The 17,595-nt window shown below is 33.4% G+C and overlaps 1 protein-coding gene across 2 annotated transcripts in view; it reads right to left on the bottom strand.

Annotated features, from left to right (window-relative positions):
* Positions 1-4,214: 4,214 nt before the first annotated feature.
* Positions 4,215-17,595, bottom strand: part of LOC134708185 (neuronal calcium sensor 1-like) — a 56,544-nt gene continuing 43,163 nt past the window's right edge. For both annotated transcript variants that reach the window (XM_063568519.1, XM_063568521.1), the window contains 2 exons: positions 7,617-7,783; positions 4,215-5,570 (listed from right to left, as the gene is read on the bottom strand). In XM_063568519.1, coding sequence (XP_063424589.1) covers positions 5,478-5,570; positions 7,617-7,783 — 260 coding nt within the window. In that variant the 3' untranslated portion in view covers positions 4,215-5,477. The remainder of the gene's footprint in view (positions 5,571-7,616; positions 7,784-17,595) is intronic.

Below are 17,595 nucleotides of genomic sequence, written 5' to 3'. Positions count from 1 at the left end.
TGTGGCATCTGTGTACTATTGACACATTCATGTTTCTACAGGTTATTGGTGTGTAAACTGGGGTGATTACTGTAAATTCAGAAACTATGCGATATTTCATTATAAACTCACATTTTGGATTTTATTTTTATATGAATAAATCAAGATTTTTGAAAGCATTTCAAAAATGATAATCACATATTGGTTTTAAAGGACAAAATTGCAATAATATATACACATGAATTTATAGTAATCACAACTAAAAATCTGATGTAAAGTTTGTGAGTCAGTTTTCAGACTTTTTGACCAGTGTAAAACTGAAGTCTTCAAGAAGCTACAATCAAATCAAATGCTGGTTTGTAAGTTTGAGAAGTCAGTTGTTTGTTGATCCTTTTTTGTTTGATTAGAAGAGTTATCCACAAGTTCTGGAGATTAAGACCATTCCTGTCTCAAGGTTCACCACTGAACAAGCTGGTATCATTTCTGTCTCAAGGTTCACCACTAAACAAGCAAGTATCATTTCTGTCTCAAGGTTCACCACTGAACAAGCAAGTATCATTTCTGTCTCAAGGTTCACCACTGAACAAGCAAGTATCATTTCTGTCTCAAGGTTCACCACTGAACAAGCAAGTATCATTTCTGTCTCAAGGTTCACCACTGAACAAGCAAGTATCATTTCTGTCTCAAGGTTCACCACTGAACAAGCAGGTATCATTTCCGTCTCAAGGTTCACTACTGAACAAGCAGGTATCATTTCTGTCTCAAGGTTCACTACTGAACAAGCATGTATCATTTCTGTCTCAAGGTTCACCACTGAACAAGCAAGTATCATTTCTGTCTCAAGGTTCACCACTGAACAAGCAGGTACCATTTCTGTCTCAAGGTTCACCACTGAACAAGCAAGTATCATTTCTGTCTCAAGGTTCACCACTGAACAAGCAGGTATCATTTCTGTCTCAAGGTTCACCACTAAACAAGCAGGTATCATTTCTGTCTCAAGGTTCACCACTAAACAAGCAGGTATCATTTCCGTCTCAAGGTTCACTACTGAACAAGCAGGTATCATTTCTGTCTCAAGGTTCACTACTGAACAAGCATGTATCATTTCTGTCTCAAGGTTCACCACTGAACAAGCAGGTATTAAAATATTTAAAGGCGCAATGTGTGAAGCAGGATCAACTTACCCTAATTCATAAGCAGGGAAACAAATTAAATCAATGTTTTTATGTCAAGATTCCGCAGTGATCAAATATATTTGCCATTGGATGCTAAACATCCCTGAATATTAAACAGTCATATGACTTAGACCCTGTTCACACTGAGACTAAAACAAGCTTGAAACAAGCTTATTAAGGATGTTTTCTTATCATGTTTAGGAATTTTTTTCAGATTTTTGGAATCCTCTGGTTTTATCCATTTGGACGCCTTAAAAAGTTTAATAAAATCTTATTTATTTTTTAATAGTTTTTTGAGCACTTTCACTGGTCAATGATAAAACTATGAAAAGTCAAGAATAATCATTTTCCTGCCAAAATTCCAATGGCTAATATCTTGAAAACAAGCACATTGACCCCTATTTTCTTATTGCTTATTTGATTCCTCAATTATTCCCCTATCAAGATATAATAGTTTTAGGGCTATTCCAGAAATAAATGTATGGGGGGGTTGGAAGTCACATTGTATTAATAATACATGGGTGATGGGTATCAGAGCAACTTTTCACACTATAATTCTCAATTACAATTGTCTGGGTGGCGGGTGATGACAAAAACTGCCTTCCAACCCCCCATACCGTTTTTTTCTGGAATAGCCATTATTGAAAGTTATTTATTTTGAAACTGAGCAGGGAATTAATTGAATTTTTGAACTTTGTTATAAATAAATACAGTATTTTTTCTGGAAACACAGTCTCAGCTATTAATTTAATTAATTTTGAATTTGAAATTGACTACATGTTAAACAAATAATTTGTTTCTACTTAAAAGATGTATACAATACATGTGCAACTTGTGTACACAAAACATGTTTCACAAGAGCAATGTGAATACGGCCTTAATATACAACCAGCTTAATGCAGTGTGGTGCGGTATTGGTATGTTACAGACATATAATTGATGGATTTTTGCTAAATTTGCTGAGGCATTTTAAAAAAAACTATTGAGATAAATAGAGAGATCAAAATTTTTATTAGACACATAATATATGTTTAATAGAAAATATGCAGTGAACAAAAGACAATGCCAAGATTCAGATGAAATATTTCATACAATTTTGGGTGATATAATATATAGAAATCAATCTACGTTTATACAATGTATCAGAAACTTAAAGAGTGACATATGATTCATAAATTCAAAGCATACATAAAATATACATATACTAAAATTTTATTTTTCTATTATGTACATGTATGATATTGTTCTCCTCATTGACAGATCTGTACTATAATAAATTTTTTCTTAAAGATTTTAAAGTTAAATTAGAAATATATCTGACCTTAATTACTTTTTTTTTATGAATTGTTTTTAAAACATTTCATACTTATAAATGTCAAAGGAAAAATTGTTCTTTGGTGAGAAAAACAACAAAACTTATTGAAAATATTTTAGAGGTGTTAATTTTGATGCCCTTCAGAAAATATTCAGAAAAATTGGGCCATTCATATTTTTTTACATTTCATAAAAAAACTTTAATTTGCATTTACATTTAATTTCTTCTGACTGACCTACTGTGTAAAATCTATTCTCCATGGTCATCTTCATGGTAATGAATCTTATACAAAATCTACAAAAGTTATCTACAATGTCAATTTTCCAAGAAACCAAAAATTCTTAGATCTTCCTCCTTGCAAATCTTTAAACTTATGAAATAAGTATTTGACCAATAATGGTTTACTTGTACAAATTATGACTTGGATTGAGAGTTGTCTCATTGGCACTCATACTAAATTTTATATTGATGATCATTTAAATATGATATCAAAGATGGCAATGTTGATATATTTCAGCAGTGGACATCTACCTGAAGAATGAATAATTAATGTTTATCATATAACAGCTAAATGTAAATGGAATCTAGGAATGTTGAAGGATTGAAGGTGGGTCTCATTGGGGTCTAAGCCTGACGCGGGATTGCCGATTTTTCGTAAGCGTGACATGGGAAAGTCAAATAATTATGCCGTGAAAACGGGAAATAATGTCAAGCAGGACACGGGAAATTACAAAAAAATGAGAATTGCTTACATACATAGGACAAGCCGGATACAGGAATCTTACAAAACAGTAAGTGAGATCCGGGATCAGAACCCCCCAATGAGACCCCCTTCAAGTACTAAAATAGGAATTTTGCATATTTCACACTTCACACAAGACCAGTGCACTTGATAACAGTTCTTATTTATTTCTGTACTTGATACAACCTATGGAAATTAAAGAACCAGACATGGTAAAATCAATCTTAGCTGATAATGAGTGTTAAATACTTTGAAAAAATCCTGCACTCAGAAGCTGACCCCTTTTCAAAAATGTGTACTATCAATATAAAAGTTGACATCATGCTTAACTCCATACTAGATTATTGAACTAAATTTAAAAAAAAGTTTTCTGCTTAGTTTGGGTTGTCTCTGACTCATTCTAAATTCCCATTTTAAAATTATAAAACACACAAGATTAACCCATTAGTCAGATATGCAGATGTGCTAAAGTCATATGTTTAATGGATGTTCATTAATCAGGTGTTTAGAAGGTGTGCATGAATCAGGTGTTTAGTAGGTGTGCATGAATCAGGTGTTTAGTAGGTGTGCAAGAATCAGGTGTTTAGTAGGTGTACATAATTCTGGTGTTTAGAAGGTGTGCATGAATCAGGTGTTTAGTAGGGGTGTGCATGAATCAGATGTTTAGCAGTGTGCATGCATCAGATGTTTAAAAGGTGTGCATGAATCAGATGTTTAATAGGTGTGCATGAATCAGATGTTTAATAGGTGTGCATGAATCAGATGTTTAGTAGGTGTGCATGAATCTGGTGTTTAAAAGGTGTGCATGAATCATGTGTTTAGGTGTGCATGAATCAGGTATTTAGTATGTGTGTATGAATCAGATGTTTAGTAGGTGTGCATGAATCTGGTGTTTAAAAGGTGTGCATGAATCATGTGTTTAGGTGTGCATGCATCAGGTGTTTAGGTGTGCATGAATCAGATGTTTAGTAGGTGTGCATGCATCAGGTGTTTAGAAGGTGTGCATGTATCAGGTGTTTAGGTGTGCATGAATCAGGTGTTTAGTAGGTGTGCATGCATCAGATGTTTAGTAGGTGTGCATGCATCAGGTGTTTAGAAGGTGTGCATGCATCAGGTGTTTAGGTGTGCATGAATCAGGTGTTTAGTAGGTGTGCATGAATCTGGTGTTTAGAAGGTGTGCATGGATCAGATGTTTAATAGGTGTACATGAATCAGGTGTTTAGTAGGGTGTGATGAGTTAGGTGTTCAATAGATGTGCATGAGTTAGGTGTTCAATAGATGTGCACGAGTTAGGTGTTTAGTGAATGTACAGGAATCAGGTGTTAAATAAATGTGTATGCATTAGGTTTTTAGTAGATGTGCATATGTCAGGTGTTTAATAGATGTGTTTGAGTCAGGTGTTTAATAGATGTGTTTGAGTCAGGTGTTTAATAGATGTGTTGGAGTCGGGTATTAAATAAATGTGCATGAGTCAGGTGTTCAATAGATGTGCATGAGTCAGGTGTTTGGTAGATGTGCAAGAGTTAGGTGTCCAATAGATGTAAATGAGTTAGGTGCTTAGTAGATGTACAAGTAACATGTTTCACAGATATGCAGATTATGTCAGGTGTTAAACAGATGTGCATGAATCCTATGTTCAATAGATGTGCATGAGTTCAATGTTAAGTAGATGTACATGAGTCACATGTTAAACAGATAATGGTGAGTCAGGTGTTCAATAGACGTAAATGATTCCGGTGTTAAATAGATGTGCATGGGTCAGGTGTTCAATAGATGTAAATGATTCAGGTGTTTAATAGATGTGCAATAGTCCAGGTTGCAATAGATGTAAATGATTTAGGTGTTTCACAGATATGAATGAGTCAGGTGTTAAACAGATGTGAATGAATATCAGCATAAAAAGGTGGACATTAATAAATATAGACTAGACCAACGGAATTTGGTATAAACATATCTTTATCATATAACATAGCTAGACTGGAAGCCAATTTTACAATAGTAAAAAGATGAAGCAAACTTTACCATGATTACACAAAACTTTCTCCATTTTACATCCCTGTTGAAACAGCAGTTTTATAGCATAAAAAATAATCAACAATACATTTCTGTTCATCTAATAGACTCATGTCTATGACAGCAAGCTACCATTAAGGAACGACAATTCTCAATGTGCTGAATCAAATGTCTGCAAAATATCTTATGTCTGAAGAAAATTCAAGCTGATGCTCTAAAAAGTGAGCATAATAACACTAATGGATACTCTTTGTTATCTGTGAGGAGCTGATAAAGCTTCCACTATCCAGGGGTCAGATTTAGAACCTTCTCTAAACTCATCTTTAGTTAATCTACCATCTTTATTCTGAAAGGTAAAATAAACAAGTTTGATCAAATTTCTAAATGTAGTTGTCTCCCTTTGTCTATGCAATAATTATCAAATTGATTCATACAATCGAGGGAAAAATAATTATAAAGTTCTGACATAAAATTGAGAATGGAAATAGGGAATGTGTCAAAGAGACAACAACCTGACCATAGAAAAAACAACAGCAGAAGGTCACCCACAGGTCTTCAATATAGCGAGAAATTCCTGCACCCTGAGGCGTCCTTCAGCTGGCCCCATAACAAATATATTAGTTCAGTGATAATGAATACCATACTAATTTCCAAATTGTACACAAGAAACTAAAATTAAAAAAACATGCATTTTTATTGTAAATTGATAAATTGTGATTAAATTTCATAAAAATCTTTAAGCGTACCTGTATTCACAAGATCATGTAACTGTATGTAATATTTATCTTTGTTTCTTGAGCAATTTTATTTTATAAACATGTTAGAAATCCTCAAATAGACATAATTATCATAATTCCTGCACAAAAGTGGTTTTCATATGGATTTTTATCAAGTCAACACACCAAGTCACATTTTTTAAACTAAAGTTAGAGAACGGGAACAAAAAATTGAGCAATGTTTTCCTTTTGTAAAGAAGCATAACTCAATAGATATTCAATGGTTCTTTGGTTCTTATCAGTGAAAATGATTCTCCAAATTCAAACTTGATCTGAGTTTTGTTGTAATAAGCAAGCACTGTGTATAAGTTTTAAACATTTGGTTGAGGCAAACTAAAATAAGAGAACAGAAATGGAATAGAATTAGTAAAAGTGATGCCACCCAAATTCAAACTTGATCTGTGTTGGGTGGTAATGAGCACTGAGTACAAGTTTAAAAGCATTTGGTTGAGTCAAACTAAAATTCAAGAATGGAAAAAAATTGGGGAAGTACATATGAACAGAAAGTATGACTTTAAATGACCCACCCCAGGGGTGAGGGCATAACAATTTTGTTTGCAAATGAGTTAAATAAATGCATGTGCATCAAAGTGCATAGATATTTAAAGCCTGTCAAAAAAACAATTTTACAGACATTAATAAACAAAAAAAGAACTTGTAAGATGACTTTATTGTTTACATCTTTGTCCCTTGGTCTTTGGTCTCTAAGGATAGTTGTCTCAGAGGCAATCATACAATATCTCTTTATTTTGATATCTTAGGAGAATAAGTGAAACACAACACACTAAAAAAATATCGTGGAATTGCAACTGTCCATTATTGATAACTGGAACTTTGTTTATGATAAATATATAATACAGAGTTTATAGATGTCCCCTTACAATGATTACACGGAGGACGTTTTTCGTGACAATGATAATTCTAACAATTACTGTATAGAAATCATCTAATGGTCTGTACATCATTAGACAACTTAATGTAAGGGATCATTAGTAATTTAACCTTGTCAGGGATATACCATAATCAATCACGGTGCAGACGTGAGAATGGAATTATGTCAGATTTATTGAAAATTTGGCAACATTATTGATGAAGGCTTTTAGAGCTACACTTATTTTGCCATCAGATTACTATTTATAAATAATAAACTTTCAGTGGAGAGATATATCTCTTCTGCGTAACATGTAATCACAAACTTAACACATGACGGCGCCACCAAAGCAGGGAAAAAATCAGAAAAGTCTTGCTTCAGCATCTCTTATCTTGAATGAGACCAAAATTCAATTTTACTATATTTTACATAGTATTCTGTTACTAAATCTGGCTATTATATTTTCAAAACAAAAAAAGTATATGTGTTGTCTTCTTAAAAACTTATTGCAAGTCTGAAATACAATTTAATTTGTATGACCTTGACAATGCATCATTTCTTTGAAAGAAAATATAATGATAAAATAAAAACAAGTTTAACGGTGATTAAAGTTGTCTATATTTAGTACAGCATTGTTTTTTAATTACAAAAGGGGTGTGTCCCCAACCCCAACCCCCTTTATACAATCCCTCTTGATTTTAATGCAATGACCAAAAAAGGTTTTATTTTTATTCTTCATACATACCACATCCATCTGAGCAAAAATCTTCTCTACACGTTTTAGTGGTGTGTCTTCCTCTTCTGGAAGATCTATCAAATTACCAACCATACTATATATAGCATCAACAATGTTCACCATCTCGTCCTTGGTAATATAACCATCATTGTCAAGGTCGTACAAACTGAAAGCCCCTGCAAAATACACAATTAATACTGTTTTGATTTATTCACATATATATATAATAGACATAAGACAACTTAAAACTTGACCTGTGTCAATCCCTGAATGCTGTATTGTTGCCCTCAAGATCTTTTTTGGTTATTTTTGTTGTTAGATTGCTGTCTCATATACATATACTCCACGTCTTCTTTATTCGTAACCAACTCCGTGGTTTCATGGTAGCATGCTTGACTCGGTCTAAGTCAAACCAAAGGCAGTAAATTTGGTATTTGCTGCTTCTTCTTTCAGAAACAGTATCATACCTGCCAACTGTCACTATTTGCGGGGGATTTCCCCCATGGGGCTCCCAAATTGAAATTTTTAAAGAGCATTTTTGACCACAATTTTAATCAAAACATATAACTTTACAATGCCTGGATGCTTATAAAAGTATGAAGAAGCCAAAAAACAACATTAAAATATGTTTGAAGGCCCCCTTGAAGGTTTTGTAGAACTATGACAGCCATCTTGCACACAAAACCCCCATGGGCATTTTGAAAAGTTGGCAGGTATGCAGTATTGAGAGGTCAGGGCAAAGACTGTTAAGTTCAGAGTCAAAATAATGTGTCTGGGTAGGATGACATGTCATCTTTAGCAGACTGTTTTCTAGTGAACTAGAATATTAACAAGAATGTGTCCATAGTACACGGATGCCTCACTCACTCTTTCATTTTCTATGTTCAGTAATCTGTGAAATTGGGATAAAAACTTGTATTTCTCATTAAAATTAGAAACATCATTTAATAGGGAACATATATGTATTAAGTTTCAACTTGTTCATACTTCAACTTCATCAAAAACTACCTTGACCAAAAACTTAAACCTGAAGTGAGATGAAATAACGAAGGGATGGATGAATGAACGAACAAATGAACGGACAAACAAAGGGATGCACAGACCAGAAAACATAATGCCCCTCTACTATCGAAAACATAATGCCCCTCTACTATTGTTGGTGGGGCATACAAACCAGTGTGTTAGTCTAGTACAAAGCAGGGTTCATATTCATATTGAACTAACATTGTTCTTGTTCTGAATATGCATTTAACTGCCACTAAACTTTAAAACAGTCATCTATGTATCACCAACTTTTAACTACTGTAAACCAACTTATTTTTGCCGATACTTGATTGCATTTTACCCTTTTTAGACCACTTTGTGATTTTTTGAAGTTCAATAAGGAATGATCCATGTATAACATATTCGCCACGATTAATATTCGCGTTATTTTTCTATTCGCAAAAGTAAACCCCTATTGCTCGCAAAAATAAGTTGGTTTACAGTAATTCAAATCTACATCTATTAATTGTTTCCTTATTGTTCTTTTCACTTTACTTTAGAATAGAATCACTTTAAACAATTTTAAACATATTTCATAGAACAATACGCCCAAATTCATCTCACTAAAAAATAATGATGTCTATTTTCTTGAGAAAAAAACAACACAACTCTGTAGAACAAAGCATACAAAGTATCAGCCTGAAAATCTCTGTTGCAGTCCTTAGGCGGTCAATTATATTTTCTGTTTGAATTGGAAGAAAAATCTATTATGAAATGTCTGTACCTTAATTGTGTTTTAAGATGTATATAATTTTACTCGAGGCTGAATATCTGTTATAATGACATAGTCAATATAAACATATTTATAGCATCTTTTGAGATTTCAAACAGTGTGATTAGTGCAATCGGAAAATGTTCTTATAACAACCAGACCAAAGAAGCATGCAGTGTATTACATTTGATGCAAATAACATTTGTTGTTTTTTGATTTATTTTTGAAATTTTATTTGATAAGAGGAAAAAACACAAACATAATTGTTTGTGTCAAAGTAAATAGATTTTGTTTGAATTCATTTGTCGAAATATTTTTTGATTTTATGCAATAAAAACAAGAGGCTCTAAAGAGCCTGTGTCGCTCACCTTGGTCTATGTGCATATTAAACAAAGGACACATTTGGTCTCGTGACAAAATTGTGTTTTGGTGATGGTGATGTGTTTGTATATCTTACTTTACTAAACATTCTTGCTACTTACGATTTTCTCTATCTATAATAAACATTGCTCTTTAGATACAGAGGAAAATATTAACAACTTGTGAAAAATTGACTATAAAGGGCAATAACTCACTAAGGGGTCAACCTACCATTTTGGTCATGTTGACTTATTTGTAGATCTTACTTTGCTGAACATTATTGCTGTTTACAGTTTATCTCTATCTATAACAATATTCAAGATAATAACCAAAAACAGCAAAATTTCCTTAAAATGACCAATTCAGGGCAGCAACCCAACAACCGGTTGTCCAATTCATCTGAAAATTTCAGGGAAGATAAACAGTTTAACCCCATGTCAGATTTTCTCTAAATGCTTCGGTTTCAGAATTATAAGCCAAAATCTACATTTTACCCTTATGTTCTATTTCTAGCCATGGTAGCCATATGGTTAGGTCAGGTTTGGCCAGGTCACCAGACACATTTTCTAAACTAGATACCCCAAAGATGATTGTTGCAAAGTTTGGTTAAATTTGGCCCAGTAGTTTCAGAGTAGAAGATTTTTGTAAAAGTTAATGACGACGGACACCAAGTGATGAGAAAAGCTCACTATGCTCTTTGGGCCAGGTGAGCTAAAAATGAAATGAAGTGAAAACTAAAAATTTCTTAAAATCATATTTATTGCTATTTAAATTTTTGCCTTGATCTTTGTGACTATTTTCTCCTAGACTGTTGATTAACATCATGTCAAAGAACCTTGTCATCAAAGTCATTGAAACTGCTTAATGAAAATGGACATATAGATAAAGATTATCCATGGTTCTTTATACTTATTTTGTGTCAGTACAAAAGAACTTCACTTGAATGTGACATGAAGAACAGCTATACAAGTTTTTTGTGTTTTTTTGCTGTGTATTTGTTGATTTTATGTCATGAATCATTAACCCTTATCTTTTTTCTTCTTTTATACTTATATCTGATTTGTTTTTTGCTTGTTTGCTTTATATTAGGAGGAGGGGGAGGAGGGGGAGGGGTAAGGGTAGTATGTTTTATGTATAAGTTTCATAATATTTGGTTTTGGCAAAATTTGAGAGCAATTTTTCCATCTGTAAAGGGCCATAACTCTATAACAGTAAATGACAGTGACACCACCAAAATTCAAATTTGATCTGTATTTTGTGGTAAAAAGTTTGAATTATTCCATCTGCCATGAAAAGTGAAACATTGAAGGCTCTTTAAAGGCAATCCTGCTTTGCTGAATACTTCTAACATTATAAATCAATAGAACAATGTCTTCATGCTGAATCATCATTTATAATGGTCATATACAAGACACTCAAACATTTAAACTAAGATGTCACCATTAAGATTGACATTAGAAAGGAATCTCATTCTATAAGATATCAGAGTTACATATTAAAACTATTTCATTTTAGTACATTCTTCAAATTTATTTAAACTCATCATCCAAACATTTTTGTCCACAATCTTAAGGTCGATTTACAAAAAATAAAATGGAAAGTTTAATCAATAACATATTTTTTCAGGAGTAATCGACAATCATATAAGAAAAGCACAACCTTTCTGTTGTTTGTATAATTCTTTTAAAACCAATCATTAAAATACAGCAAATATGCATAATATAAGAATATAATCCTTCGCCAACAAATACTTGCTATCATTAAGCTGATGTAGAAAAATATTAAGATTAAAACAAATTCCTTCAAGAAATCAACCACTTTTACAAAGTTATTGATTTGACTTTTAATTTTTTCTGATTAAAGCTGGAATTATCTTCCACGCTATGCAAGGATTATGGGGAGAAACATTGGTGATAATGATGTTTTATCGTAGCGATGAGGTCGCTGAAACGAACAAGGACAACGTAATCAGGTGTAAATAGAAGATTTTATGACACTTCGCCATCACGATTCTCATCAATACTCATCTTCTGGCAAATTAAATGGTAAAAAGCAAGAATATATTTTTTTTCATAATGATCAAAAACCAAAAAAAAACAAATAATTTAATTTCCTCTGGGATGTAAAATTTTTCATCTTTTCTTAATGTCCTTTTATAACAAGGAAAAAAATTCTGACACAAAATTTCTTTTGATCATACATTTACTTGACCACATAAAATTTTATTTCTTCAACTAAGTGTCATTTTATATATACATTTAAAAAAATATATAACATGTTTAACCCTGCCACATTCTGTATGTATGTGCCTGTTCCGAGTCAGGAGCCTGTAATTAAGTTGAAGGCCCTACAGTGACCTATAGCTGTAAATTTCTGTGTCATTTTGGTCTCTAGTGGAGAAATGTCTCATTAACAATCATACCACATCTTCTTTTTTTTATAAAAATTCTAAATATGCTAAAGGTGTCTTATTGATATAAAGAGCCACCTCTAGTAAATGTCCAAGTCCATCAACACTTAACTCTATTACCCTGAGTATACAGACAGTTTTAGCCTGGGCTAGGAAGTTATATTAGTGCCTTAATCTAATTTTCTGACCGATAATGGATCCAGGAAATGAAATTTCCACACTCCATTCTATGAAATATGTAGTAATGGGAACAGTTATTAGTTTCTATAGAGTCGACAATCAGATTGTGTTAGACAACTAATTTTGTGGTCATATACAAATGTTCGGCTACGATTTTTACTTGTATAATCACAGTAATAACTAATCTAAAAGAGCAAGCTGCAAATATATGAAGTTTTAACATGGAAAATGATTCATGTAGATTATCTAATGAAAATTATGTAATATTTCATTGTAAATGACCTTTTTTTATTCGTTCTTGTACTAGCATGTGTTTTGCCTCTTTAAGATTGTACTTACAGTTTTCAGTTATAATTATAACTTACAACTATAGATTTTATTCTATAAGGTTTTTCTTTGCAATGTTATAGATGAAGGTTATTATTTGTTCTTTTTGCAAATAAGCCATTTTCACCTCAATCCATTAAAACATTGATCATTTGGCATAATAAATATTGTTTCAATTGATTTAAACAAGTTCTATTTTGAAAGATTGATCTAAAATATATATTCCTACAATTGTCAATTATATGATTGGTCACATTATTCTATAAGAAAAGACAGGCTATTATTTGAACTTGGAATTATTTTAAATTATGGAAATTGCTTGATTGTTATTGAAATTTTTAATAAATTCCATGTTTATTCTGTACTGAAATGTTCTGTGCTGCGCACAACACTTTCTGTTCCAAAGAAAATAGTATATTGTCTATAGAATGTACTGTGCCGCTCACGACACTATCTACCAAAATACATTGTATGGAAAGTGTTATTACTTACCTCTCAAAAGATTATAATTTACCAAATAAACATGGAATTTAAAAAAAAAAAAAATTCAAAACAAGAAATTATGCAAATTCCATAATTTAAAAAAATAATTCCATGTTCAAATAATAGCCTGTTATTTAAGGCAATTCCTGGTCTGGTCTATTGAACCTGGCCATTTGTACTCCCATATAATTTATCCTGATTTTTACAATGGAGAAAAGTAATGCTAAAATAATCCTTAGGTTCTAGTAATTTACATTACAACAATTTATCATATTGTCTATATATGTCTCACATTAATCACAAAGAAGGATGTTAGACGAGACTGCTATAGATACAGAACATAAAGAGATTTTGAAGGCCTTTTTGGTGGAGTGCTTCCTAAAGTGATGACCTCTAGATATGTGGCACAGCTGTCTTGCAAACCATGCTTCTCCTGCATTTCATCTTGTAGACATAACTTGGGAATGCTACCAGTATAATTATGAAATGAATAGTGGTGAAATTGAATTCCAAGAAAGACCCAAAGTGAAAGGAGCTGGGGTAGTAAAGAATTTTAGTATAAGTTTAACTCTAAAAAGTTTAAGCATATAAATGTTGAACAAAATTAACATACTGCACAGCTTTATCTTTTAACCATTTAAAAAATAGTAGTGCATGTCAACTTTCCATTCTAGGAAATATCTAAAACTTAAAGTCAAGTGACTCCTCTAACAAACCTCTTGTTTATGACTTCAGGAGTATATCTACTTCTTAGTCAAGTTTCCCTTTATGAACCTTTGGCTATATAAATAATGCCATCACAAGTATATCTAATACTTACAGTTAAGTTTCTCTTCTTTTGAACCTCTGAATAACGCCCTCAGGAGTATATCTAATACTTACAGTCAAGTTTCTCCTTTACTGAACATCTGACTAACGCCCTCAGGGGTATATCTAATACTTACAGTCAAGTTTTTGCTTTAAAAAACCTCGTTACTAAGGCCCTCAGGGGTATATCTAATACTTACAGTCAAGTTTTTGCTCTAATAAACCTCTTGACTAAGGCCCTCAGGGGTATATCTAATACTTACAGTCAAGTTTTTGCTCTAATAAACCTCGTGACTAAGGCCCTCAGGGGTATATCTAATACTTACAGTCAAGTTTTTGCTTTAAAAAACCTTGTGACTAAGGCCCTCAGGGGTATATCTAATACTTACAGTCAAGTTTTTGCTCTAATAAACCTTGTGACTAAAGCTTTTATATAATACTTAGTCAAGTTTCCCCTCTTATGAACCTCTGACTTATGCCCTCAGGAGTATATCTATTACTTAGTCAAGTTTCTCATCTAATGAACCTCTGACTTATGCCCTCAGGAGTATATCTAATACTTACAGTCAAGTTTCTCCTTTACTGAACCTCTGACTAACGCCCTCAGGGGTATATCTAATACTTACAGTCAAGTTTTTGCTTTAAAAAACCTCGTTACTAAGGCCCTCAGGGGTATATCTAATACTTAGTCAAGTTTTTGCTCTAATAAACCTCGTGACTAAGGCCCTCAGGGGTATATCTAATACTTACAGTCAAGTTTTTGCTCTAATAAACCTCTTGACTAAGGCCCTCAGGGGTATATCTAATACTTACAGTCAAGTTTTTGCTCTAATAAACCTCGTGACTAAGGCCCTCAGGGGTATATCTAATACTTACAGTCAAGTTTTTGCTCTAATAAACCTCGTGACTAAAGCTCATATATAATACTTAGTCAAGTTTCCCCTCTTATGAACCTCTGACTTATGCCCTCAGGAGTATATCTATTACTTAGTCAAGTTTCTCCTCTAATGAACCTCTGACTTATGCCCTCAGGAGTATATCTAATACTTAGAGTCAAGTTTCTCCTCTATTGAACCTCTGACTAAGGCCCCCAGGAGTATATATATTACTTAGTCAAGTTTCTCCTCTAATGAACCTCTGACTTATGCCCTCAGGAGTTACGAGTATATCAAATACTTACAGTCAAGTTTCTCCTCTATTGAACCTCTGACTAACGCCCTCAGGAGTATATCTTTTACTTACAGTCAAGTTTCTCCTCTAATGAATGTCTGACTAAAGCCCTCAGAAGTATATCTAATACTTACAGTCAAGTTTCTCCTCTATTGAACCTCTGACTAGCGCCCTCAGGAGTATATCTTTTACTTACAGTCAAGTTTCTCCTCTAATGAATGTCTGACTAATGCCCTCAGGAGTATATCTAATACTTACAGTCAAGTTTCTCCTCTAATAAACCTCTGACTAATGTCCTCAGGAGTATATCTAATACTTACTTTCAAGTTTCTTCTCTAATAAGCCTCTGACTAATGCCCTCAGGAGTATATCTTATACTTACAGTCAAGTTTCTCCTCTAATAAACCTCTGACTAATGCCCTCAGGAGTATATCTAACACTTACAGTCAAGTTTCTCCTCTAATGAACCTCTGACTAACACCCTCAGGAGTATTTCTTATACTTATAGTCAAGTTTCTCCTCTAATGAACCTCTGACTAACACCCTCAGGAGTATATCTAATACTTAGTCAAGTTTCTCCTCTAATGAACCTCTGACTAACACCCTCAGGAGTATATCTTATACTTACAGTCAAGTTTCTCCTCTAATGAACCTCTGACTAATGCCCTCAGGGATATATCTAATACTTACAGTCAAGTTTCTCCTCTAATGAACCTCTGACTAACACCCTAAGGAGTATATCTAATACTTACAGTCAAGTTTCTCCTCTAATGAACCTCTGACTTATGCCCTCAGCAGTATATCTAATACTTACAGTCAAGTTTCTCCTCTAATAAACCTCTGACTAACGCCCTCAGGAGTATATCTAATACTTACAGTCAAGTTTCTCCTCTAATGAACCTCTGACTTATGCCCTCAGGAGTATATCTAATACTTACAGTCAAGTTTCTCCTCTAATAAACCTCTGACTAACACCCTCATTGGTATATCTAATACTTACAGTCAAGTTTCTCCTCTAATGAACCTCTGACTAACACTCTCATGGATATATCTAATACTTACAGTCAAGTTTCTACTCTAATGAACCTCTGACTAACACTCTCAGGAATATATCTAATACTTACAGTCAAGTTTCTCCTCTAATGAACCTCTGACTAACGCCCTCATGGGTATATCTAATACTTACAGTCAAGTTTCTCCTCTAATAAACCTCTGACTAATGTCCTCAGGAGTATATCTAATACTTACTTTCAAGTTTCTTCTCTAATAAGCCTCTGACTAATGCCCTCAGGAGTATATCTTATACTTACAGTCAAGTTTCTCCTCTAATAAACCTCTGACTAATGCCCTCAGGAGTATATCTAACACTTACAGTCAAGTTTCTCCTCTAATGAACCTCTGACTAACACCCTCAGGAGTATTTCTTATACTTATAGTCAAGTTTCTCCTCTAATGAACCTCTGACTAACACCCTCAGGAGTATATCTAATACTTAGTCAAGTTTCTCCTCTAATGAACCTCTGACTAACACCCTCAGGAGTATATCTTATACTTACAGTCAAGTTTCTCCTCTAATGAACCTCTGACTAATGCCCTCAGGGATATATCTAATGTTTCTCCTCTAATGAACCTCTGACTAACACCCTCAGGAGTATATCTAATACTTAGTCAAGTTTCTCCTCTAATGAACCTCTGACTAACACCCTCAGGAGTATATCTTATACTTACAGTCAAGTTTCTCCTCTAATGAACCTCTGACTAATGCCCTCAGGGATATATCTAATGTTTCTCCTCTAATGAACCTCTGACTAACACTCTAAGGAGTATATCTAATACTTACAGTCAAGTTTCTCCTCTAATGAACCTCTGACTTATGCCCTCAGCAGTATATCTAATACTTACAGTCAAGTTTCTCCTCTAATAAACCTCTGACTAACGCCCTCAGGAGTATATCTAATACTTACAGTCAAGTTTCTCCTCTAATGAACCTCTGACTTATGCCCTCAGGAGTATATCTAATACTTACAGTCAAGTTTCTCCTCTAATAAACCTCTGACTAACACCCTCATTGGTATATCTAATACTTACAGTCAAGTTTCTCCTCTAATGAACCTCTGACTAACACTCTCATGGATATATCTAATACTTACAGTCAAGTTTCTACTCTAATGAACCTCTGACTAACACTCTCAGGAATATATCTAATACTTACAGTCAAGTTTCTCCTCTAATGAACCTCTGACTAACGCCCTCATGGGTATATCTAATACTTACAGTCAAGTTTCTCCTCTAATCAACCTCTGACTAATGCACTCATGGGTATATCTAATACTTACAGTCAAGTTTCTCCTCTAATGAACCTCTGACTAACACTCTCAGGAGTATATCTTATACTTACAGTCAAGTTTCTCCTCTAATGAACCTCTGACTTATGCCCTCAGGAGTATATTTAATACTTACAGTCAAGTTTCTCCTCTAATGAACCTCTGACTAAC

The sequence above is a fragment of the Mytilus trossulus genome, chromosome 2, assembly GCF_036588685.1.
Source record: "Mytilus trossulus isolate FHL-02 chromosome 2, PNRI_Mtr1.1.1.hap1, whole genome shotgun sequence".
NCBI lineage: Eukaryota > Metazoa > Mollusca > Bivalvia > Mytilida > Mytilidae > Mytilus > Mytilus trossulus.
Note: the sequence above shows the minus strand (reverse complement) of the source record. Positions and strands in the feature narration are given on the sequence as shown.